The 23,681-nt window shown below is 37.8% G+C and overlaps 2 protein-coding genes across 36 annotated transcripts in view; one reads left to right on the plus strand and one right to left on the minus strand.

Annotated features, from left to right (window-relative positions):
- The window catches only part of WRN (WRN RecQ like helicase), a 124,871-nt gene extending 118,726 nt beyond the window's left edge, over nucleotides 1-6,145 (minus strand). For 15 of the 34 annotated variants that reach the window (XM_070598551.1, XM_070598546.1, XM_070598548.1 and 12 more), the window contains exon 1: nucleotides 5,912-6,135. The gene's annotated coding sequence lies outside the window, so the exon portion shown is untranslated. Of the gene's footprint in view, nucleotides 1-5,911 lie in introns of all 34 variants that reach the window. The other 19 variants (XM_070598557.1, XM_070598541.1, XM_070598536.1 and 16 more) reach the window with 10 other exon arrangements.
- A 179-nt stretch (nucleotides 6,146-6,324) lies between these two features.
- Nucleotides 6,325-23,681, plus strand: part of PURG (purine rich element binding protein G) — a 34,542-nt gene continuing 17,185 nt past the window's right edge. Inside the window, exons 1-2 of one of the 2 annotated variants that reach the window (XM_070598576.1) lie at nucleotides 6,325-6,777; nucleotides 7,088-12,253. In XM_070598576.1, the coding sequence (XP_070454677.1) occupies nucleotides 7,094-8,140 (1,047 nt within the window). In that variant the 5' untranslated portion in view covers nucleotides 6,325-6,777; nucleotides 7,088-7,093 and the 3' untranslated portion in view covers nucleotides 8,141-12,253. Of the gene's footprint in view, nucleotides 6,778-7,087; nucleotides 12,254-23,681 lie in introns of those variants that run through there. The other variant, XM_070598575.1, reaches the window with a different exon arrangement.

Here is a 23,681-nt window from a genome sequence, read left to right on the forward strand (position 1 = left end):
TGGTGACGGATTTCAAACTGACAACTAGAAAAGATGCCTTACATCACCTGCCACTCTTACAAGAATACTTAGCTCAAAGAACAGAAGTCCACGAAGGGCTTATGTGTTGACCATCAGTCGCAACATAACCATATGTAACTCAATACCTAACTTTGCAGTGTTCGACATAGATCAAGTCGAGGGTATTTGAGTTGGGTGTTAATGGACCGTTATCATCATCATCACCATCAGTATTGTAGCCATTTATATCTATATCCTACCTTTTCTCCCCCTCTATTGGTCCAGTGGGTCACGACTTTTGATGCACAATTTCTGAGGAAGATACTATCTCCCAGTTTTCTGACTAGTCCTCCTCCAATAATCTTGCCTACACCCTGCTCCACTCATTTGTCCACATGAGGATACCATGTTATTACCGACTGAATCCTTCCAGAATCTAAATTCCAAGCATCTCACTCTCCGATCAACATCTCCTATTTTTCAAGCTCATTCCCTCTAGAAACTCAACTCAAACAATCTTTTGATCCAACTAGGACCTATAATCCAAATCCTTTTACCTTTTCAGTCTCCTCACCCCCAAATAGTCCCTACTTCCTCCTTGTTTAAATTGCAAAGTTATACCCATTTCCTTGCTTATTCCCTTAACTTTATTGCCTGTCTCTGGCTTCATTATTCTCTCCTGACAAAACTCTAACCTTGAACAAAACAAATTCTCTGCCTACTCTGTGCCTGTACCTACGCAGCTGAAGGAATGGAGCAGGTAAAAAACACAACCATGGTGACTGGTCTCACCTTAAATTTGTGACCACCAACCTCCAGTGGACCCACAAGCTTCCTAACAATTCTACAACTTTTCACTAATCTATTACCCTCCCCTTCTAAGATAATTATTTCATACTTTCTCCTCTTAAACCTATCATAACTCTTCCCCCAACCTTACTCTCAGCTAATGACCTTGTTTCAGATTTCACTTAAAATAGAAGCAACCAAAAAAGAACTTTCACAAGTTCCTACCCTGAAATTTATTCACATAATTGTATCTATGCCCATATACTCACTGTGATGGTTAATTTTATTGTGCGAACTTGACTGGGCCATGAGGTGCCCAGATATTTAGTCAAACACTTTTCTGGGTATGTCTGAGAGGGTGTTCCTGGATGCGATTAACATTTGCATCAGTAGACTGAGTAAAGGAGATTGCGCTCCCCAATGTGGGCGAGCCTTATCCAATCTGTTGAAGGCCTGACTAGAACAAAAAGGCTGAGTCAGGGAGAATTCACTCCCTCTCCCTGACTGTCTTCAAGCTAGGACATTAGTCTTCTGCCTTCAGACTCCAACTTGGACTGAAACATATGCCATTGGCTCTCCTGGTTCTCAGGCCTTCAGACACGGACTGGGAACTATACTATCGGCTCTCCTACGTCTCCAGCTTGCCAACTACAGAAGATATATATAAATAAGGAATTAGGAATTGGCCCATGTTATTATGGAGGACAAGAAATACATATGTATCTAGTAGATATAGATAGGTATATATCCCCATGAGCTATCTGTGCTCCTAAATCCAGCCCCTCCATGTATGCACTAGATTCCACACTCTCTCATCTCCTCTAGGGCATTTTTCACCTCTCCCCTGGATCATCAATTTTTCCCTCTCTATTAGTCTACCAGAAAAGTCGAAAAGTCCCATCAGTATATAAATATACTGCAATTTCTCCCATCTTAAAAAAACAAACAAACTTGACTCTTGGCTAACTGCTCCATTCTTCTTCTCCTCTTTACAGAAAAACTACTCAAAAGAGTCATCTAGATTACCATCTCCATTTCCACTCCTTCCATTGTCTCTCCAACCCACTGGAACTGCTCCACTCCACCAAAGAGCTCACAGCAAGGGTACCAATGACTTTCATGTTGTCACATCCTATAGTCAATTCTCAGTCCTCATCTGGCTCAATACAACAGCGGCACATGACATAATTAGTCACTCTCACCTTCTTGAAACACTTTATGAGGTTTCTGTGACAGTCCTTGAGCCTCCACCTACATCAGTAAGAATTCCTTCTCAGTATCCTTTTCGGGTCCTTCCTTACCTCCCCAAACTCTAAACATCACAGCATTCCAGATTCAGGTTACAGACCTATTCATTCTCTTCTCCATCAACATTCACTCCCTTGTGGATCACATCCAGTCTGATGGCTTTAAAATTATCTACAGCACAAAGATGACTTCCAAATTTATATCAACAGCCTAGACCACTCCTCTGAACTTCAAACTTGTAATTCAATTATCTACTAGATACTTGAGCGTCTAATAGGCATATTATACTCAACGTGTATAAAATTTCTCCAAACCGTCCCACACTGTTGAAATTACAATTCTCAGTAAGTGTACCTCCATCCTTCTGATTGCTTAGGCCAAAAACCTTAGAATCATCCTTGACTCCTCTCCTTCTTTCACACTTCACATCCAATCTATTAGTAAATACTGCTAGCCCTACCTTCAAAATAAAGCCAAAATCCGACCTCCTCTCAACCACCTCCACAGCTAAAAACCTGGTCCACATCACATTGCCTCTTATCTCTATAATCTATTCTCAAGGGCAATCAAAGTGATTTTGTTAAAAAATAATTCAATTTAAAGGATTATACACCATAACCAAGTGAGATTTATCCCAGGAATGCAAGTGTGGTTCAACATAAGAAAATCGATGTACTATATCACCTTAATAAAATGAAGGAAAAAACACATGAACATCTCAATGGACACAGAAAAAGCATTTGACAAAATCCAACACTCTTTCATGATAAAATGACTCAGAAAACTAGGGATACAAAGGAGTTTTCTCAACATGATAAAGGGCATTTATGAAAAACCTACAGCTAACATCATAATCAATGGTGAAAGACAGAAAGCTTTCCCCCTAAGATCAGGGGCAAGACAAGGCTACTCACTTTCACCATTGCTATTCAATACTGTATTGGAAATTTTAGCCAGAGAAATTGGACAAGAAAAAGAAATAAAAAGCATTTAAATTGGAAAGGAAGAAGTAAAACTATATTCATAATCCTATATATAAAAATCCCAAAGAACCCACAAGAAATCTACTAGGTCCAATAAGCAAATTCAGCAAAGTTTCAGGGCGCAAGATCAACACACAAAAATCAGCTGTGTTTCTATACTCCAGCAATGAACAATTTGAAAGGAAATTAAGAAAGCAATTTCATTTACAATAGCATCTAAGGATAAAATACCTAGGAGTAAATTTAACCAAGGAGGTGAAAAACTTGTACACTGACAGCTACAAAACATTGCTGAAAGAAATTAAAGAGGACACTAATAAATGGAGAGACACCAGTGTTCACAGAAGAAAGACTTAATATTGCTAAGATGTCAATGCTACCCAAAGTTATCAAGAGACTCAACACAATCTCTATCAAAATTCCAACAGCCTTTTTTTTACAGAAATGGAAAAGCTGATCCTCAAATTCATAGGTAACTGCAAGAGCCCTGACTAACCAAAACAGTCTTCAAAAAGAACCAAGTTGGGGACTCACACTTGCCAATTTCAAAACATACTACAAAGCTACCACATCAAAACAGTGTGGTACTGGCATAAGGATAAACATATAGATCAATGCAACAGAATTGCGCTTCCAGAAATTAATCCTTACATTTATAGCCACTTGACTTTTGACAAGAGTGCCATTCTGTAAGGAAAGAAGGAGTTCCTCAACAGACGGTGTTGGGACAATTGGATTTCCACAGGCAAAAGAGTGAAGTTGGACCTCTACCTTACATTATATACAAAAATTAACTCAAAATACATTGATTCAGGGGCTGGCTCAGTGGTGTAGTGGTTGGGTTCGCACGCTCTGTTTTAGCACCTGGGTTCACCAATTCGGATCCCGGGTGAGGTCTTATACACCACGTATCAAGCCATGCTGTGGCAGGCATCCCATATATAAAGTAGAGGAAGATGGGCACGGATGTTAGCTCAGGGCCAATCTTCCTCAGCAAAAAAAGAAGAGGATTGGCAGCAAATGTTAGCTTAAGGCCAATCTTCCTCAGCAAAAAAGAGGAGGATTGGTGGCAAATGTTAGCTCCGGGCTAATCCTCCTCAAAATAAAAATAAATTAAATAAATACAGTGATTCACATTCAAGAGCTAAAACTATAAAACTCTTAAAAGAAAACATAGGGGTGAATCATCACGATTTTGGATCGGGGAACAAATTCCTAGACATGATACCAAAAGCACAAACAACAAAAGAAAAAAATAGATAAACTGGACTTTATCAAAATTTAAAACTTTTATGAATCAAAGAACATTATCTAAAAGTGAAAAGACAACATACAGAATGGGAGAAAATATTTGCAAACTGTATATCCGATAAGTGTTTCATAAAGAGAATATATAAAGACCTCCTACACCTCAACAATAAAAAGACAATCAACTCAATTTAAAAATGGGCAAAGAACTTGGATAGTTCTCCAAAGAAGATATACCAATGTCCAATGAGCACATGAAAAGGTGCTAAACATCATGAGTCACCGAGGAAATGCAAATCAGAACCATAATAAGACCCCAGCTCATGTCACCACCTAAAATGGCTATAATCAAACAAAAGAAAGAAAAGTTTGGGAGTGGATGTGGAGAAATCGGATCCCTTGTAACATTGCTGGTTGAATGTAAAATGGTGCTGCTGCTGTGGAAAACAGTTGGGCAGCTCCTCAAAGAACGAAACATAGAATTATCACGTGATCCAGCACGTCCGTTCCTGGGTATACACCCCAAAAAATTGGAAACAGGGACTCAAGCAGATACTTGTAAGCCAATGTTCACTGCGGCATTATTCACAATAGCCAAAAGTGGAAAAAAACCCAAGTGGCCATCAACAGGTAAATGGATAAACAAAATGTAGTATATATACACACCATGAAATATTATTCAGCCATAAAAAGAAATTAAGTTCTGATACATGCTACAACATGGAGGAAACTTGAAAGCACTTTGCTGAGTGAAATAAGCCAGATACAAAAGTACAAATATTATATGACTCCACTTATATGTAATATCTAGAACAAGCAAATTCATAGAAAGAGTATACTAGAGGTGACCAGGGGCTGGCCAGAGGGGACAATGGGGAGTTATTTCTTAATTGACCAATTACAGTTTGTTTGGGATGATAAAAAAGTTTAAGAAACAGTGGTGATAGTTGTGTTACATAGTGAGTGTAATTAATGTCACTTAATTGTACACTTAAAAATGGTTAAATTGGTAGGGGCCACCCAGTGGCTAGCGGTTAAGTTCTACGCTCCACTTGGGTGGCCTGGGGTTCCCCTTGGGCTGGGACCTGCACACCGCTCATCAAGCCATGCTGTGGAGGCATCCAACACAGAGGAACTAGGATTTACAACTAGAATATACAACTCTATGCGCTGGGGCTTTGGGGAGAAAGGAAAAAGAAAAAAAGAATAAGATTGGCAACAGATGTTAGCTCAGAGCCAATCTTCCTCACCAAAAAGAAGAAATCCAACATAATTTGCTAAATTACACACAATTCGACCCCGTTGTGTAAATACAGTGTGCCTCAATTTCTGCAGAAGGATAGGCCACATCCGACGGATAGAATCCTAAGGGTACACGATAGGCAACCAGTCACACAAGCTGGGGGCGGAAGGGGCGGGGAAGCACACTTTTGGACTGACGAAGCTCTGAGAAGGCCTGCGGCGGTCGGGGGTCCTTTTTCTGGGAGGTGGAAAGGGGAAGGAGGATGCCGCTTCTAAGGAATCTCCTACACACAGCCCAGAGGCCTGCTGCAAGAGACTGAGCACCTCCCGGGGAGCAGAAGGCTAGAATGATACCCCAGGGTCTGGAGCTGGCGGATGCCGGAGCAGGGAGGTCACCTTACCTGAAAAGAGCCAGTTCTACGGGTCTTCTTCAGCTGGATGACTCGTGGAGCCCCACGGCAGCAGGACCCGGAACCCAGGCATCCAGGCTAAACACCAATCCAACAAACTTTATTCCCGCGTCGCAGAGTGCACGCCCGAGCGTCACGGCGCACATAATACGCCTGGGTCCTGGGAGTCCGACCTTCCCCACTCCTCCCTCCAAGTGGCCGCCCCGCCCCGCCCCGCCCCGCCCCGCCCCCTTCGTCTGTTCGCGGTGCGCGGCGCTGCAGCCTTTCCACCGGCTGGCTACGCGGTGCGCATGCGCGGGGACTCTCGCTGCCGCTGAGCACTCTGGGAAGTGTAGTCTCTATGCGGGTGACGGTGGGCAGCCTGAGTCCTACATCCCAGCGGAACCTGGAGAAGTCACAACACTCTTGCCACCCCGGTCCTCATTCCCATCGTCACACCTGTCCAGTCACCTCGCACTTGCGCTGCATCCCCACTCGCTGGGCTTCGGTCAGGGCGCGCCCCGAGGGAGAGCGCGAGATTCCCTCTTCCCTTCAGCAGGCTGTGCTGGAGGAGGCGGGGTCCACTGCCCGCCCCCCGCCGCCACCCGCCCGGTCTTCCCCCCTCCCCTCCCCGGCGGGTGTCGGGCCGGTGCCCGAAGAGAGGCGGCGGCCCCCGCAGCGGCCGCAGGAGGGGCGGCGGCGGTGGGCGCCGCAGGCGATGCCCCTGCCCGGCTGCTCCGGCGGGGGGCGGTGCGAGCGGCGGCGGCGGGGGAGCAGGCAGGGGGCGGCGGCTGCGGCGGCTGCAGCAGAGGGGCCGAGAGCTGGCGGCGGCGGCGGTCGTGAAGGGCATCGGCGGCGGCGGTGATGGCAGCGCTGATGTGAGTGTCTGCTGGCTGGGGACCCCGGGGCTGCCGAGCCCGAGGCGGCCGGCCGGCGGCGAGCGGGAGCGGGAGGCCGGGGCGGCGGAGGGATGCTGTGTGCGCGGTGCAGAGTCGGGAGACGCCGCCCGCCGCTGCCGCCCGTCCGGCAGAAGCGGGAGCCGAGCGCTGCGGCTGCCGGCACCGTGCGAGCGCGGCCCGGTGTGGGGGTCCCGGGCGGAGGCGGGGGCAGCGCAGGCCGAGGGGCGTCTGCGATTATTCTCAACACCCCTCCCCCACCCCACCCCGTGTGTCTGTTTGTCACTTGCAGCTGAAGATGGAAAGAGCCAGGCGAAGGGGAGGCGGCGGCGGTGGCCGTGGCCGCGGCGGCAAGAATGTAGGGGGCTCTGGCCTAAGCAAGAGTAGACTCTATCCCCAGGCCCAGCACTCCCACTACCCCTACTACGCGGCTTCGGCCACCCCTAATCAGGCTGGGGGCGCAGCCGAAATCCAGGAGCTGGCCTCCAAACGAGTGGACATCCAGAAAAAGAGGTTTTACCTAGACGTGAAGCAAAGCTCCCGGGGCCGGTTCCTAAAGATAGCCGAAGTCTGGATAGGGAGAGGCCGGCAGGACAATATCAGAAAGAGTAAACTGACCCTCTCCCTGTCTGTGGCAGCGGAGCTGAAGGACTGTCTAGGGGACTTCATCGAGCACTACGCCCACCTGGGCCTGAAAGGCCACCGGCCGGAGCATGGCCACGGGAAGGAGCCAGGCTCCAGGAGGAGACAGAAGCACTCGGCACCTTCCCCACCCGTGTCCGTGGGGTCCGAAGAGCACCCTCACAGTGTCCTCAAAACAGACTACATAGAGAGGGACAATAGGAAGTATTATCTAGACCTCAAAGAAAATCAGCGGGGTCGTTTCCTAAGGATTAGACAAACCATGCTGCGGGGGACTGGCATGATAGGTTATTTTGGCCACAGTTTGGGCCAAGAACAGACTATTGTCCTCCCAGCGCAGGGAATGATTGAGTTTCGTGATGCCTTGGTTCAGCTGATTGAAGACTATGGTGAAGGGGAGATGGAAGAACGAAGAGGTGGAGACGATGACCAACTGGAACTCCCCGAGGGGACTTCTTTCAGAGTGGACAATAAAAGGTTCTACTTTGATGTGGGCTCTAATAAATATGGAATTTTCCTGAAGGTAAGTGAGGTGAGGCCACCTTACCGTAATACTATTACTGTTCCATTCAAAGCTTGGACAAGGTTTGGGGAGAATTTTATCAAGTATGAAGAAGAGATGAGGAAAATTTGCAACAGCCATAAAGAAAAGAGAATGGATGGCAGAAGGGCCAGTGGTGAAGAACAAGAATGCCTCGACTAGAGTGAAATTGAACTCCATCAGGCAAAATTTAAAATCATAAATTGGCTAAAAGTACTGATCCATAATCACTTGAAGAAGTTTTTCCTCTTTTTTGGCCCTTTGTTATTAGTAATACCTCTAGTAGTTTATACTTCAAGGAGTCTGATTCTCATGTTATGTTATACATAGAACACTATAATTCTTATGGGAATTCCAGCCTTCCCAGAGCTAAGTAGTTTAGCTGCTTCAACTGCTCCAGACTATTGAAGTATTCAAATCAGCACAAAATGTGACATTCTGACCTTCTAAGTACCATAACTAAGATTTACCTTGCACTATGACATAATCCTGAAAAAAAGATACATATACTTAATATGGAAGTGTGAATTTCTATTTAACAAATTCCCCCAAAAAGTATTCCATCCCTACTTCATTAAAAGCTGCCAAGCTAATTCCTAGGAAAGTTACCACAGAAACAGAAATTGACCTCAAGTACAGTATTAATATATATATTTATAAACGTACAAGTAGAAATATGTTGTCCATTGGATGACTAATTATTAAACAGTACCGTTAAAGAATCCAATCTTAGAGTTACTGTAGTATTCTATCATTTCAAATTTTGTGGTAACCCTGCAGTTTATAGTTGCCATATCAAAGCCATGGGAGAGTTTTAATTGGTTATTCTAAGCTAGTTACAATCCCATCTTCACCTCTGCTAATTGTACCATCTACTCATATTGACTTTTTAAAGTTTCAAGAATTACTTTTATGTCACTGTTGAGTGGGAAGCTTCATCCTATGGCTTTGCTATGGAAATCTTGGTGTTTTAGCTTTTCATGCTAATTTGAAGGTTGTGAGAAGTTTTTCCCCAAAATATATCATGGACTCAAGGTGTTATATTTTATGCTTCTTCTTTAACACTATTTCAGAGGGGTTGGTGCACCAGTTAACTGATATAAAAATACATCTGTAATAATATATTTTAGTAGCACTTTTGCAATTGCTACCCTTAAAACCATGTCAACACTTCCAGTATAAACCTGGCTTTTCCAGGTGTTTTAATTCCAGAAAAAAAAAAAAAACAACTTTTTCTTAAAAGCATTTAGAATTATAAATTTTCAGCCTGGGAAAAATATTATTTGAAGATTGGTTATAAACATATTTGAAAGGAAAATTCAGGCATTTTCCAAGGTGCTCTTTATGATACTTAAAAAGGTTTACTTTACACAAGACTCACCCATTTACCTGTATTAAAAATTACTTTTCAGGAAGTGCAATTTTTCAACACTTAAGCAATTTTTTAAACCAGTGGATATAGTGTATCTGTGTACCAACCCACCCTGTGTTAACTGACTGAAATTTTATCTGTTGAGCTGCGTTCTTTTATGAATGAAATTATTGTCTTTTATCGTGGCTTTATTCACCTCCTACACAGTAAGTCCATAAATCGTGTTTAAGAGCCAGACTCTGATTTCAACCCCCAAATATAGCTCTCATTGATGAGAGCTGGCTGCATGGATTGAGATCAGAATGTAGCTCTTCTTTTGTAGGCTATAAGTAATTCAAAATTATTTTAACAAGTTTTTTCCTCCAGAGGTTTGTCCCCAAAGACATTTAAGGAAGGTCACTAAGAAAACTTGATGATACGAAGTAAGAAAGTTAATTTCACTGGTTTGTTACTTAAAAACAAGCCATCAGTAATCCGGACATATATGCTGGTATTGGTTTGAAGATTGTATTTCACGTTTTCTCAAGTAATACGAAGGAATCTCATTAGTTCATTATAATTATGGACCATCTGGAACCACTGAAGGTTAGAAAATCATGTTAGTACCAGAGTTAATAGCACATGGTGGGTGTTGAGACTCTAAAAGTGGCAAGGATCTTTAAACAGTCCTAACTGTAAAATAACTATCGTAGGGTTGACAAAAGGTAGTTTTTGGTCTATGAAGGAGTGATGTGCACTTGAATTACTGTACTACTGATTGTTACTGCTGCCCATCATAGTGCCTATTAATAATAATCAACCTGTCAGATTTGGGCAAACTGGAGCTGTGAATATTCCAGTATTTGAGTGTTCCTATCACTATTGCTGTGACTGTATACTCTCTCTTATAACCTTCCTTTCTAAAATATTTATATCCGTTAAGTCTAAATGATTTTTTTCTTTAGTCTGATAAGATTTGAGTATGTGTCTATATATATATACATAAGTGCGTGTGTGTATATATATGCATACACACACAATACTATGTCAGACTTAAATATCTTTAATTCATTGTATATAAATATTATTAGTTTAACTTGACATTAATTATTTAAGTAAAGAATTAGTTAAGCAGCCAGATTTTCTACGTTGTATGTATACTTCAAAGTTTTTATCATCTCAAAGCTACAGATTGGATAGATGCATATATACTGGAAACTGAATATAATTTAGACTCATTAAGCCTTCTGCCACTCCTCTTGTTTCATTTTTTTATAGTTAATGTATTCATTGAAAAATGAAATGATGCTATGATTTTTTATACTTAAAATTGGCAATCATTCATTAGCCATAATCAAATAAGATCCAGTTCAAAACTCTGGTATTAGGACATGTATTGCCATGTATCTTATAAAATAAGCTACTATTCTTATCTGTGCAATATACGTTTTATTTGTTGTCATATGTAACATAAATGGAGCTGCAATATACATGGTATTCTACAAAATAGTAGGATCCCTGCCTTGAAGACATTAAACTCTTAAGGCAACTACGTTAGAAGTCAAAAATGAGCATTAAAGTTAGTAACCAAAATTACTAGTTCACTGTATAATTCTAAAACACTGATGATGTTTGCACATAATAATCCAAGCATAATGTGGTACAGACTCAAAACTGTAATAATATAAGCTAATAGTATGAAATTTGGAAACGGGTTCCTCATAATAGTTGGCAGTGTGCTCCTAGCAATTGAAAGCAGCACTGATCTGTTGCTTATATGCAAAAGATGCAATGTATTATAAAAGTATTAAAGTTCTGCCACATTTTATAATTTTCCTTGTTAAAGCCCCAAACTGCCATGTCCCTTAAACTTGAGTCAAACACAAGCTTATTTGCACTAAAGAGCATGGCCAAAAAATAAATGACAGGGTGGAAAAGCTAGTTGGAACCTCTTGAAATAATTGGTTCTAATGGGAGAATTTCACATTTGTCTATTTGAAAGCTATATGGTCCAGGCAGACAATCTGTCAGTTCACTAATTTAATAATGCACTTTACCTTTTGTATATAGAAAATGTACATTTATGCCACTTGACAGGTGGGATGTGTTTCAATAACTATGTAGTTAGAATCTGTAGGGTGATCTCTTGCATGCGTATGTTTGTGTTGAAACTGCTGTAGTAACAAGTTCCCATTCAATCAGTGTAATGGAGAAGGGTAGAAGATGCTTTTGAAAGAAATCCCAATACATTTAACAAAGAATTTTAAAGTAGAACTCATATTTGTATTCTTAAGGACTAGAATCAATAAAAAACTGTTTCTAGCCCAGATTAGTATTACAGTTGAGACTATATCTAGTTGAGACTCCCCATAATACCCTGAAAGTTAATTTTGGGAATTTGTGCAGACAACAGATTTTTTTAATGATTCTGTTTCATTGTTGCTGTATGTTTAACTGACTAATGAAAAGACAGTACATGATACTGTATTAGAATTAAAAGTGTGGTTGGCTGATACGGCGTCATTAAGAAAATACACAGACTAAAGAAAGAAAGTTTCAAATTAAGAAAATGCAAAGAGGCTAAGAACAATTGCTAAAATAAATATATTATTTCAAAATTTGCAAAAGAGCTCACTTTCACCAACCAAAAAAGGGTATTGGGGGATTTAGTGTATCCTTCCATCCTAAAGACTTCCTAAGATGTACATTTGAAAACTAGATAATTGTTGCTTAATAATAGGTTGTATGTACTTTACTAAGAAACACTGTGTACTGACGATTCATCAAGAGTATGCTATATTTATTGCATTCATTTTATAACTCTGGATAAGAATACATTATATATAGTCATCTTAATATAATCATGTATTTATATTGTAATTTTGCAAATATTTTCAGTAAAATAAACATTTATCTGAGCTGTACAATTTGAAGAGGATGAAATTGGAATACACCCTCAGACACTCATTTTTAGTAAGCAGCTACATCGAAAGCTGATGTATGTACTATCATTCCTTTAGATTTTGTTTTATGGTTATTTTAATATTTAAGAGACTAGGACTTAATTTGAATTTTTAAGTGGTGTTCTGAAAATAATTTTTTCATAAGTGTGACTTTTTTTCCTGCTTATTTCCAAATGTCTTTCATTGAAACTGCTTATCAAATCCTGTTCCAAGCTTTATGTGAGGGCTTAGCTTTAGTCACAACATAGTTTGAAGTCTGTCTTTATCAAAACACCAAACGTCTTTGGCAGGATAAAATCTCAAGTAGACTACAAAGAGAAGTTAAAATTGATTCTATGCCAATAGAATAATACAGGTGTAATGTTTATCACTGCCAAATAGGATTCATAAAATCTTTCTGAAGTTTCCTAAAGATTTCTTGAACTTCATAGAGAAATGGTGGCTAATGACTTGCCCATCAGAGGAAGAGAAAAAGGATGTTAGCATGTTGTTGTGACAATCTATAATCCACAAAGCTGTAGCAATGAAGTACAGGGAAAATTTGTTTTTCCCAGTTTAATGTCATATGAAAATTGAGTGTTTGGATCCGAGTTACTCTGTCATAAAGTAAATATACCGAAATTTGTGTAGGTGGAGCTTAGAAAAACAATCTATGTGTTAGTATATTTTCTTGTATAATGTAAAAAAATTTAGTCTTTTTCTTAATTTGACTTAATTTTTAAAATTAAATTTATTTTAGTAGTGGCTTTTTAATCAATATTTTTGAATAAGGAAAACATACATATAGTATATAATTTAAATGCTACAGATGGGTAGACAGTGAAAAGTAGCAACCAATGTTACTAGTTTCTTCTTTATCCTCCTAGAGTTACTCTGCATATACAAGCATATGTGTGTATACATATATTCTTTTTAAACATACAGATGAAAACATATATACATTATACTGTACCTAGTAGTATCAATTTTAGATCTATCATTTTAAGTGAATTTTTTCCCTTTTACCTAGATACCACACTTGATCTAATTAAGACATCATTTAATTTATATTAGCACACCAAGGGAACCTCAAGGAAAATTTTAATGAATCCCATCGGTATTTACTTAAAATGCAAATACATGTATATATTAATTTTAAAATTATAAATATTCAGTTTCCCTTCCCTATCTCTAACCACCTTGTCTTCCTATCTCCCCCCCTCCTTTCCCCAAAAAAGCGTTGGTCTTTTTCCTGAAGTAATACAGTTCGGGACTGCCAGGATATTAAACTGTTTAACCAAGTGTTTTTTTAGATTAAACGTGTTCTCTAATGAAAAACACCCAAATTTTAAAATCTTTAACAAGTTATCACTTTCAGTCAATTTTTACTAATTCTGTTATTATCTTATTTTTATCCAAAGACCTTTTCATTGTAAGAGCAAATGAGAACTAGAACTATAGTGAAAGGTTATGTTATGAGTCTGTTGAGATCTTTTGACTTATTAACAGGAGCATTTATCTTTATGATGAAAAGGTGTAAGGTTATTAATGAATAATTCATTTAGCAACTTAATCAAATCCAAGACTAAACAAAGGGGTAACACTAGTCCTGAGAGTTTAGAGCATTGATTCCGCATTGAAGGACCCAGAGTCTGTCAGATGTCCTTGGGACCCGAGGGGTACCCTGCTGATTTGGGGAGAGAGTAAAAACTTTGGGGCTATGAGGTTCCAAGTGCAACTAAACCATCTCCACTATCTGCTGGAAGAATATGAAACAGTAGATATAATTGTTTAAAAAGGAAGTTAGCATAATTATTATTCCTAAAAATGTAGGGAAAGCTGCTTTAATAGTTCCCAAACCCCACCATCACCCAAAGAAAAAAAATCATAATTCTCTTTTCATTCACATCAAGGTTGTACTTCAGGTTACTTAGTTCTAATGACCACCAAGAAAAAATTATCTGAAATAGTAAAGGTCCCAGACTTGAACCCTGAAGGTACCTATCAGAGTAGATATCCAATACTATTAGGAATATCTTAAAGAATATATGAGTTGACGTAGAATTTTTTAATGGGTTGGTATCTGTAGATTTTATGAAAATGTTAAAAGTTTTAAAAAATTAAAGCATTGATTTAATCTTTAGAGTAATATCTCCATGACTGGCAACATGATTTTCTGTTTGGAAAATTTGAGAGGGGTATTGTTAAAAGACGGGATTGTTTTAAACATATATTTTTAAAGCATAAAAGAGTCTGCTTATTTTATTTTTATGATAAGTAACTCATTCTTTGCAGAATCTGTAACATTGGTAAGAATCTGGTATTTACTTGTTTACTCTTAAAATGGTCTATATGTATTGTTCCTTATTTAAAGAAGAGGGTCAAAAGAAAGGTAAATTCACCTTCAGGAATGAGTTTTGCCTAAATTTAGGCTCAAAAAATATTAATAATTTCCCATCCTCAATCAGGGAAGTTCCCATGGTGGTGCTTTCTGGTAAATTGTTTTTCCAAACTTCAGCTTCTTTCTAATCTCTTGTGAGAAATCACTTATTCTTATTGAGGCCAGCGGCTTCTAGCAGTAAATAAAGTTACTCATAATGAATTAGTGCTGCTGCGGTGAAGTTAGTTTGTGATGTGAATATGAAGAAAATACTCGTTTAAATGGAATATACAGTCTCTTCTTTAATGTTGTTGACATATTTTTCAGATTGAATAGTTGTTGTCTGTCCTCTCATGTTTCTTATATTTGGTTTCTGAAGTGTTACTCTATTCAATGTTTTCATTGTTCCGGGAAATAATAGGGGTAAAGAAAACGAAAAGTAATCCCTAAGATAAGTGTTCATAGTATTTAAAAGTTAGAGTTGCTCAAAGTGCAAGATTGGGGAAAAATATGCTTTTGTTGGTTTTGTCTTTATCAAAATAGTGGTCTAAGTCTGATTATTTTATTTGAGCTGATTAAGTCAGAATTTGTTTTATCTGAGAGTCCTATATTCAGAAATATTTAGTGTTGTATTTTTCTTAGGAAAAAATGGCTCTGTACGATAATACTCATTTTCAGGATTTTATTTAGTATTTGTTGTGGATTCGATGAGGTTGTTGCCTAGAGGTAGCAGATATAAAAGAAGAAAGAGAGAAGAGAAAAGTAGTGGCTTATTATTTTGCTTGCCTGTAACAAAAAGAAATCAGTCTACCAGAAATGAAAGAAAGAAGTCATTCTCAAAACTAAATCTCTATTTAGCCTTTAAAAGAGCATTGAGAAAGAACAGTAAGACCTAATTCTGCCAGTATGTGTGGCCTGACCCTGAGCAAATCATTTAACTTCTGTTGGATGGCTTCCTTATATGAAAAATGAACAAGATTGTGCTAGAAGCGAAGGTTCCCTCCTACTCTAAACTTTTGCGATTCTGTATCAATAGAGTGTGAAAGAAAAGATAGATGGAGAATACCAGAATTGGAGAGTGTGAGTAAGAGAGTCTCTCTTTAGATTAAAAACTATTACAGTGCAGCAACCTGTGATGTTACCCAAAAGAACATACAGTTTTATAACACGTATGTATCTCTCTAGCCACACAAAATAAAACTTTCTTCCTAGTGCTTTTTAAGACCAAATTGTTAGATACTAACTACGTAACTATCCTATGCTTTAATTTTTTTAAAAGAAATATTTTTATTATCTTATATGAGGTCTCATTCTTGGAAGCATCACTTGTCTCTACAACTTCTGTAATCATTTCTTATATTCCACATGACAAAAGAATTTGAAAAATTCACATCACTTGCTGAAATGTCATTGTTCCTTAAATAACCATAAATTGCATTGATAAATAATACACTGCAATTCTCATTGCAGTGGTTCCTGAGAATCAAGTACTGCCTTTGACCCCTATTTCCTTGGTCCTATTGAACTTCCTGTTACAAGTAATGATGTCTAACAAAGAAAATCAGGAAGGACACTGAACTGTGAATCATGTTGTTCTGCTTTAGAGGACCTGTAACTACTAGGGTGTGCAAAGGTAAAACATCATAATGAGTTTGTTTGTTTGTTTGTTTTTAGCCTTGAGAAACCGCAGAGGTTGATGATCGGAGGGGAAGAGAAGCAGGACACAAAATTTTTTGTCTTAGAGGCATTTATTTGGGTACCGCACTCCTCCAGTATGCAGTGCCACCACCACTGTCAATAGAGAGGATTAAGAAAGAGTGGCACCTTTCTCCCTAGGCCTGTCTTTTTTGTTTATCAAAGACAGTATTTAACAGTAAACAAAGTGTATTTTGAGGTGCATATACACATGTGTATTTTGTTGGTTTCAAAAATATCTGTGCACGTAAAATTCCATCGCAGAAACATTCAATGTAATAAAACAATCTTAAGCCTGGCGGTAGTTCACAATAGCAATCTGGTTGGTCTCCTCTCAACAAATTCTAGAGAGCGAACTGGCTATTGTAGCAATTTTTTTCTCTCTTCTCCCTCTCGTCAAACTAGTAGATACGTTTCAGGTTTGTGATTGCTGCTGCTTCGCTGTTGTTTGAAATCTAAGTGGGATATGAGAGAATGGTTTAGTCTGGCAGTCCTTTGCCCTTACCATTCTGTAGACGTTTTTCTTAGCTTTCTATTTCAAACATTCCAAGCAACTTTACCAAAAGAACACACCTAAGTGCCAAAACTACCCAGCAAATAAAACAACAGAACCATAAGATAATGATTTAGGTATAAGGATAAGGATGTATACAAGACCTAGATACAAAACATTCCTTGTCCTTTGCTAATTTACTTCAGAAACTGCTGTATATTATTTCTAGGTTCTTCAGAGTAACGATGTGGTTTATACCAATGATTGTCAGTCTAGCATTTCAATAGGACAAAATATTTCGAAGGTTCAGTTGAGTTTGTTATGGAATTTTATCAATTGCTATTTAGTAAATTCTCCAAAAAGGGTAAACCCTAGTATAATCAGGTGTAAAAATAGAATTCTAAAATTCCATCACTCATAACCTTCTTTTCTTCCCTTCTTCCCTCCCATACACTATACTCTTTTGGAAATGGGTAAGAATACGAATTTCTCCCACTACCGCCGTGGCCCCATTACATCCTGTTTATTTGCTCAAATGACAGTTGGAATACAATACAAAGAAAACTGAAGCTGCACTTTGCAAATTTAGAAATTGCCCTATAAATAGATCTATAGACTCTAAGAAAGAAGAACGACTACTTCGCTCAGCTTCTCTCCTATGTATTCCTGTATAGCAGTTTAGGATGAAGAGAAAACGGTTCACTCGGGATGATAGGGACTGAGAGGTCAGTTACTCCGACTTTTCAATACGCAGTGGATCTTCAGAAAATGTTTTGTCTAGCGTGATTGACAGGTAATTTCAGAAATGAATTTAGCCTCTAGAAAAAATTGCACCATGACCATTTTTAAAGAAAAGGTGGTAACAAAAGGAAGAATCAGTCAAGATTCATTATTACTAATACCTATTACTTATTGAATGCCTACCACATACTTGGCATTGCTGGGCCCCTTATATCTATTATTTCCAATCCTCATAAACAACACTTTTATCATCCCCATCTTAATATAATTTTCCAGAGATTCAGAAACTTGTTCAGTATTTCAGAACTAATATATTTGAACCTAAATTGACACCAAGCCAAAGATTGTGCTCATTCTCTTAGGCCTGACTGCCTTTAAGACTTAACTGTGAAATTTAACCCCCAGACGAATAAAGCACAATCTACCCTCAACCACCACTGTAAATCTGCCTCAGATTACTGGGAATTATCTTATCCAAAACTATTCCCTATATATTGGGCTGGTGCCGCCAAGAGACACTGGCTTATTTGAGGGTTCATCTGATTGGTTGAAGTATGGTGCTAACAAATACAATTTATTTGATCTTTAATATAGTTTACAGATTGAACCTTTAATCCGAACCATCTATTTCAAACAATTGTCAATTTTTAAAAGGGATCAGATGATTAGGATATAGATGGGTCATCCCAATTCTACCCTTAAGGGTAGAGAGGAGACAAAATACTATTCACTGTGAGTCTACCATTTCATTTTCATGAACCGAAATCAACTGATTATGTTAAATTGGTTTGGAAATAAGTCTTATCAATATTAGGGAGAGTTCTATTGTTTTTTGCAACTTTTTCCGCCATCTCACACTTTCTACATTCATTTCATTTATTTTCCTATTTAATTACCAAGTTTCCTCTTTTTTCCTTAAATCCGGCAGGATAAACTGAGATGAATGCTCTATTTACAGATGCATACACATTTTTCTGCATTGCTCTAGGCCAGTGGTTTTCAAACTTTAGTATAATTAAGAATCACCTAGATGGTTTGTTAAACCACAGATTGCTGGCCCCTACCTCCAGAGTTTCTGTTACATAGGTCTGGGGGAGTGGGGAAGGAGAGGACCAAAACTGTGTGTTTCAGACACATTGCCAGGTGAGCCAATTCTGCCCATCTGGGGACCACAGTTTAAGAACCGCTGCCCAGGTTGATGTGATTTTACCTTAGCTATAAAAGATAATAAAGGAGAAACTTGGTCAAAACAGCTGTAGCATCTTGGTAGAAAGAGTACTCAGTGCTGCTCATTCTGCCTTGAGAAGTTGACAAATCTTAAAACGAGCAACATTTTTTATAAATTGACTAGAGTTTAGGTGAAAATTTTTCTCTTTCCTTTTTATTTTCATTATATTTAATAACTTTTCTTGGTTCCCTCTGATTTTTTAACAGCTATCTTGAGATAATGCTGATAGGAATTAACAATTATGAATCCTTATATGAAAGCTTAGCTTCCAAATTTACGGAGACTGAAGCATAATTTTAATGTATTAAATAACTCTGGTGTATAAATCTTAGTAAAGGAAAGTGAACAATTTCTGTACTAAAGATTTATTAATACAAGTTTTACTGAATGTTAAACATTAAGATTGAAGGGACCTTACAACTAGTTTAGTCTCTTCATTTTCATTTTGTGACATATGTCATATAACTCAAATGGTTCATAATTACTAAAATAGGCTAAGTAAATAGAAAATAAAGGCTAAAGCTTAAAATGCTGATTATCTCTTAAGATATGTAAGTGGTAAGAAATATACTAATTTCTGTTAAAAGCATATAATATTTTACCATCTTCTTGTGTCCTATCTACATGTGTAGGATAGAGAAACTATATATATACTGTGTGTATTTATGGTACTTTTTTCAAATTAACAGTTGGACGCATTGATTTAAATTTAGACATACTTCACCTGGACACTGAATGAGCATGTTATTTGAAAAACGTACTTACATATTTAAAAATAATTTATATTATGTTTGCCATCCTGTGGACAGTCTATAATTAATGTGTTGATCAAAATTAATAAAACCATATATTATATATAAATCTATGTAATTGATATAGTCTATAACTATACATAACCTCTTAGTAACTGTCATTCTAGTGGATCAGATCCTGTCAGAAGTACTAAATAAATTAATAGATAGACATTTGGCAGTTCTGCAACTTCATTAATTTCTCTTTCCAACCACTACCCCTTCAAAGATTAGTGCTCCAAAACAATGAATGAATTCCTAATTGTGAAAGAGATTAACAGCCGACATAACAGAAAGAGTTACCAAATGAAAAGGATCGTTACAAGGCAGTGTAACTTTTGTTAAAATTCTCTATCCTGTTTGTATTATAGCTACAATTTAAATTCTAGATTTAAAAATATTAAATTTTAGAATTATAATCTGAGCAGGCTTCAGGCAGAATAGAGATTTATAGGAGATTTATGGGAGATTTCGCCTCAACATGAGGGCAAACTTGAAGAAGTAGGGTTACCTCCCTGTTAGTGGAATTATTTAGGACAGAGACTAGACGTGCACTTAATGTAGGATGCATAAAGGGAAGTAATAAATCTGAAAAAAAGCTGGACGGTTGTTGCCATGCAGCTTCTTTTCAACTCTGAGAGTCAGAATTTCTTGGGAATAGTACTTGGAACTTATTGTATTCAGGTCTTCTGTTAATTTACCAGATTGGATAAAGAAGTGTGATTTAAATTTTTCTAGTATTATTCTAAAAATATATTAAGAAAAAACTTATTTCCTCCCACCCGTTGTTATTGCTAAACAACATAAGACAGAGTTTTCAAATTTTCATGAGCTTTACTAATTAAATGAATTAGTTAAGATAGGTTTTATGAAATTTGCCCTGCAAAATTATCAAGCTTTTATAATGTTCATAAGAAAATTTTCACGTTTAATCATTTTTTTCAGAAACAATTATATGAAGGAATAAATTCAGTACTTATATTGCTCTTTCAAAAATACCTGCTACAGGTTTATTTGGAAAGACATAAGTGATAATACAGAAAATAGGAAGACTAGATTATTGGATATTATCAAATAAAGCTTTTCTTTATAAAAATCCAGATTAAATTCTATTTAAAGGTTGAAGCAATAAAATAAATGTTTTCATTCTCCATTTTTTCTTGCACTACTAATTTAACTTAAGATGAAAAGAAACAATGTAGTTTGCTAATTTCATCTTAAATTTTCTATTTTAGAGAACAGGTTTCCAAGTAAGTTGGTTATTGCTGCAAGTAATATTTGAGATTCTCTCCTGATGAGTTTCAAGGCTTTGTAAAGGGGAAAAGGGTAGCTGTGGCAATAATATCTAAATTCAGGGATCTAGTATGAAACTCAGTTCTGACTTGCATGGTCCACGTTTTCTTGTCACTTCTTCCAGTCATCTGTACTTTCTCGAGATACTGTAACATTTCCAAATTTCAGTGGACACATAATAATACCTTGTAGAGAGAAATCTGAGTAAGTTGAAATGTATTACACCAAAGTCTATATACTATATCTGTGTTACAATTTCTAAATATTTAGCCAAGTAAATTTTACTGTGCACGAATATTACACGTGTGTGTGTGTGTGTGTGTGTGTGTGTGTAAAATTTTAAAGAGAACCCAATCTTTCCCTCTCCCACTTCCATGCCCTGGAGAAGTAATGACAAATTGGCTTCTTCTTGTTTGTTACTACAATTGATTGGCTGCCCTAAAGTGCTATGTTGAGAACTTGAAATCTGCATCTAGAGGGAAGGAGAAGAACAGCATTCATGCCAAATATTTTCTCTTTGTCATTCCTGCTTGAGAGCAACAAATGTTCTCATTGTAGTTCTAGAAATTTTAAGCTTAGCCAGACAGCTGGCTCTTGCAGCACAAACTACCATTTGACTCACCCAGGAATGTATTTCTTCTAATACTTCAAAGAGATTGTTTTAATCCAATCTCCGGTATGCCTTTGAGGAACTCAAAGAATCATGGCCGTGATGATGTCATCAAGAATACCCTTAGGCATTAAACTGTTTATTTGTCTTTAATGAGTTCTAACCTCCATTGAAATGACAGCAGTTTCTCCCTTTAAAATTTAGTCCAGTCTTCCTCAAACATTAGTGTACATAGAATATTAAAAATGTAAGTTCAGGTCCCCATCCCCCCAGAGAGTCTGATTTGGTTGGTCCAGGGTGAGGTTCAGAAATTGGCGTTTTTGCCTTGCTTTTTCTGATACAAGTGGTCTGGAGGCCATTCTTTGTCATGGACTTACACTTGCATCCTTTCTTCCGTATATTTCCAGTTGGAATTGTTTAGGTTTTAATACCGTCAGCCATAACACCGTGGTGTATGGATAACACCATAGATAATGATTTGTTGGTTATGCTGTTAAGTAATATCTAGGCCTCACTTTAAACACAGAGAAGCTAAATACATAAATCCAAGTGTTTACTGTAAGATTTTGTACTGTCATATTGACTAGCTTTGTGGGCAATGATCACTAGGAATGCTAGTTTCTCCCCTGCCTCCAAAGCTCAAATTCAAGCTACTTAACATTTAACCACTGGTTGCATACTCCAAAGATTTCACAACCAGAACATTTTCTGAGTCTTTCCAGCCTGAGTCAAGTCTTCTGACAAGTTGACCCTCTAAGTCTCAAATGACTTTTCTCAATATTTTTTTTTTGGATATAAATCTATAATGTATTAGAAGTATAAAAAAATATCCTTAGTCAATCTGAATATCTCACTCTCCTGGTCTTGTCCAGATATTTTTAAATTGTGGTAAGAAAAGCACATGACATAAAATTTACCATCTTAACTATTTCTAAGTATATAGTTCATTAATGTTAAGTATATTCACCTTGTTGTACAACCAATCTCCAAATCTTTTCATCTTGCAAAACTGAAACTCTATGCCCATTAAACAATTCCCCCTCCCCTGACAACCACCATTCTACTTTCTTCTCAACCTTTTTTTAAAGAAGCAACATATTTCCTTAACTCTTCTCCCATCAAGAATGGGTGTATAGTTATTGCCACTTAACTGTCCAAGTATGGTCCTTATATCCTGTATTATTATAATTCTCACATGTAAAAAGATTTACCATTATAAAGCAATTGTGCTTATATTGAGAGATCCTTATACTCTTTGGGTGACTGCAAATGAAGGAGGTTATATCCTGGAAGCTTTGTACTGATTTACGGGGAAAGACGACTCTAGGTCTCATGGGGACTCCAAAGGGATATTTGTACTTATTTGTTTGTTTCTTTGTTGAAGGTTTAAGGTTAGAGTTACCAGGGCAATTAGGCTTCAATCCTGGAATTTCTGTAGATTTTTCCTATGGATATTCTAGGATTGTTTTCTCATTTCTTACATAATAGATTGGAAGTTTTTCTGGAATTTGACAGTGTTAATGTTCACTAAATGATTTCGTAATCTTTGCTTAGTAGAATATGAAACTGTTTACCTTTAAGCAGCTTTATTAGAAACGTAATTTGGGAGGAAATAGGCATAAATAAAAGTGCATTTTCTGCAAATTGAGTGTTTCAAATGTTACTTTCAAAATCATTGGCAGTAAGAAAAACTTCAACCTAAGAAACACTCTTAAAGCTCTTATTTTTCAGAAGTTTTTCTTCAAAGAATTTCTCTTGGGGCCAGCCCAGTGGCATGGTGGTGAAGTTTGCACAGTCTGCTGTAGCAAACCAGGGTTTGTGGGTTCAGATCCCGAGCATGGACCTACACACAGCTTATCAGGCCATGCTGTGGCAGCGTCCCACATACAAAATAGAGGAAGATTGGCACAGATGTTAGCTCAGCGACAATATTCCTCAAGCAAAAAGAGGAAGATTGGCAACAGATGTTAGTTTAGGGCCAATCTTGCTCACCAAAAAAAAAATTCTCTTTCTCTGTTATTAAAATTTTTTCAAGAAGTCAGTGAAATTTGAAATTCTGCAAGCAGTGTCTATCTAAATAACTGGAAATGCTATGAATATTATGCTCATGATTTTGACATAGGAAAAAAAATCTACCTTTTCTTGGCCTAAATTATCTTGGAACTAACACAAAAACTGG

Source organism: Equus przewalskii, chromosome 28, assembly GCF_037783145.1.
Source record: "Equus przewalskii isolate Varuska chromosome 28, EquPr2, whole genome shotgun sequence".
NCBI classification, from domain to species: Eukaryota; Metazoa; Chordata; class Mammalia; order Perissodactyla; family Equidae; genus Equus; species Equus przewalskii.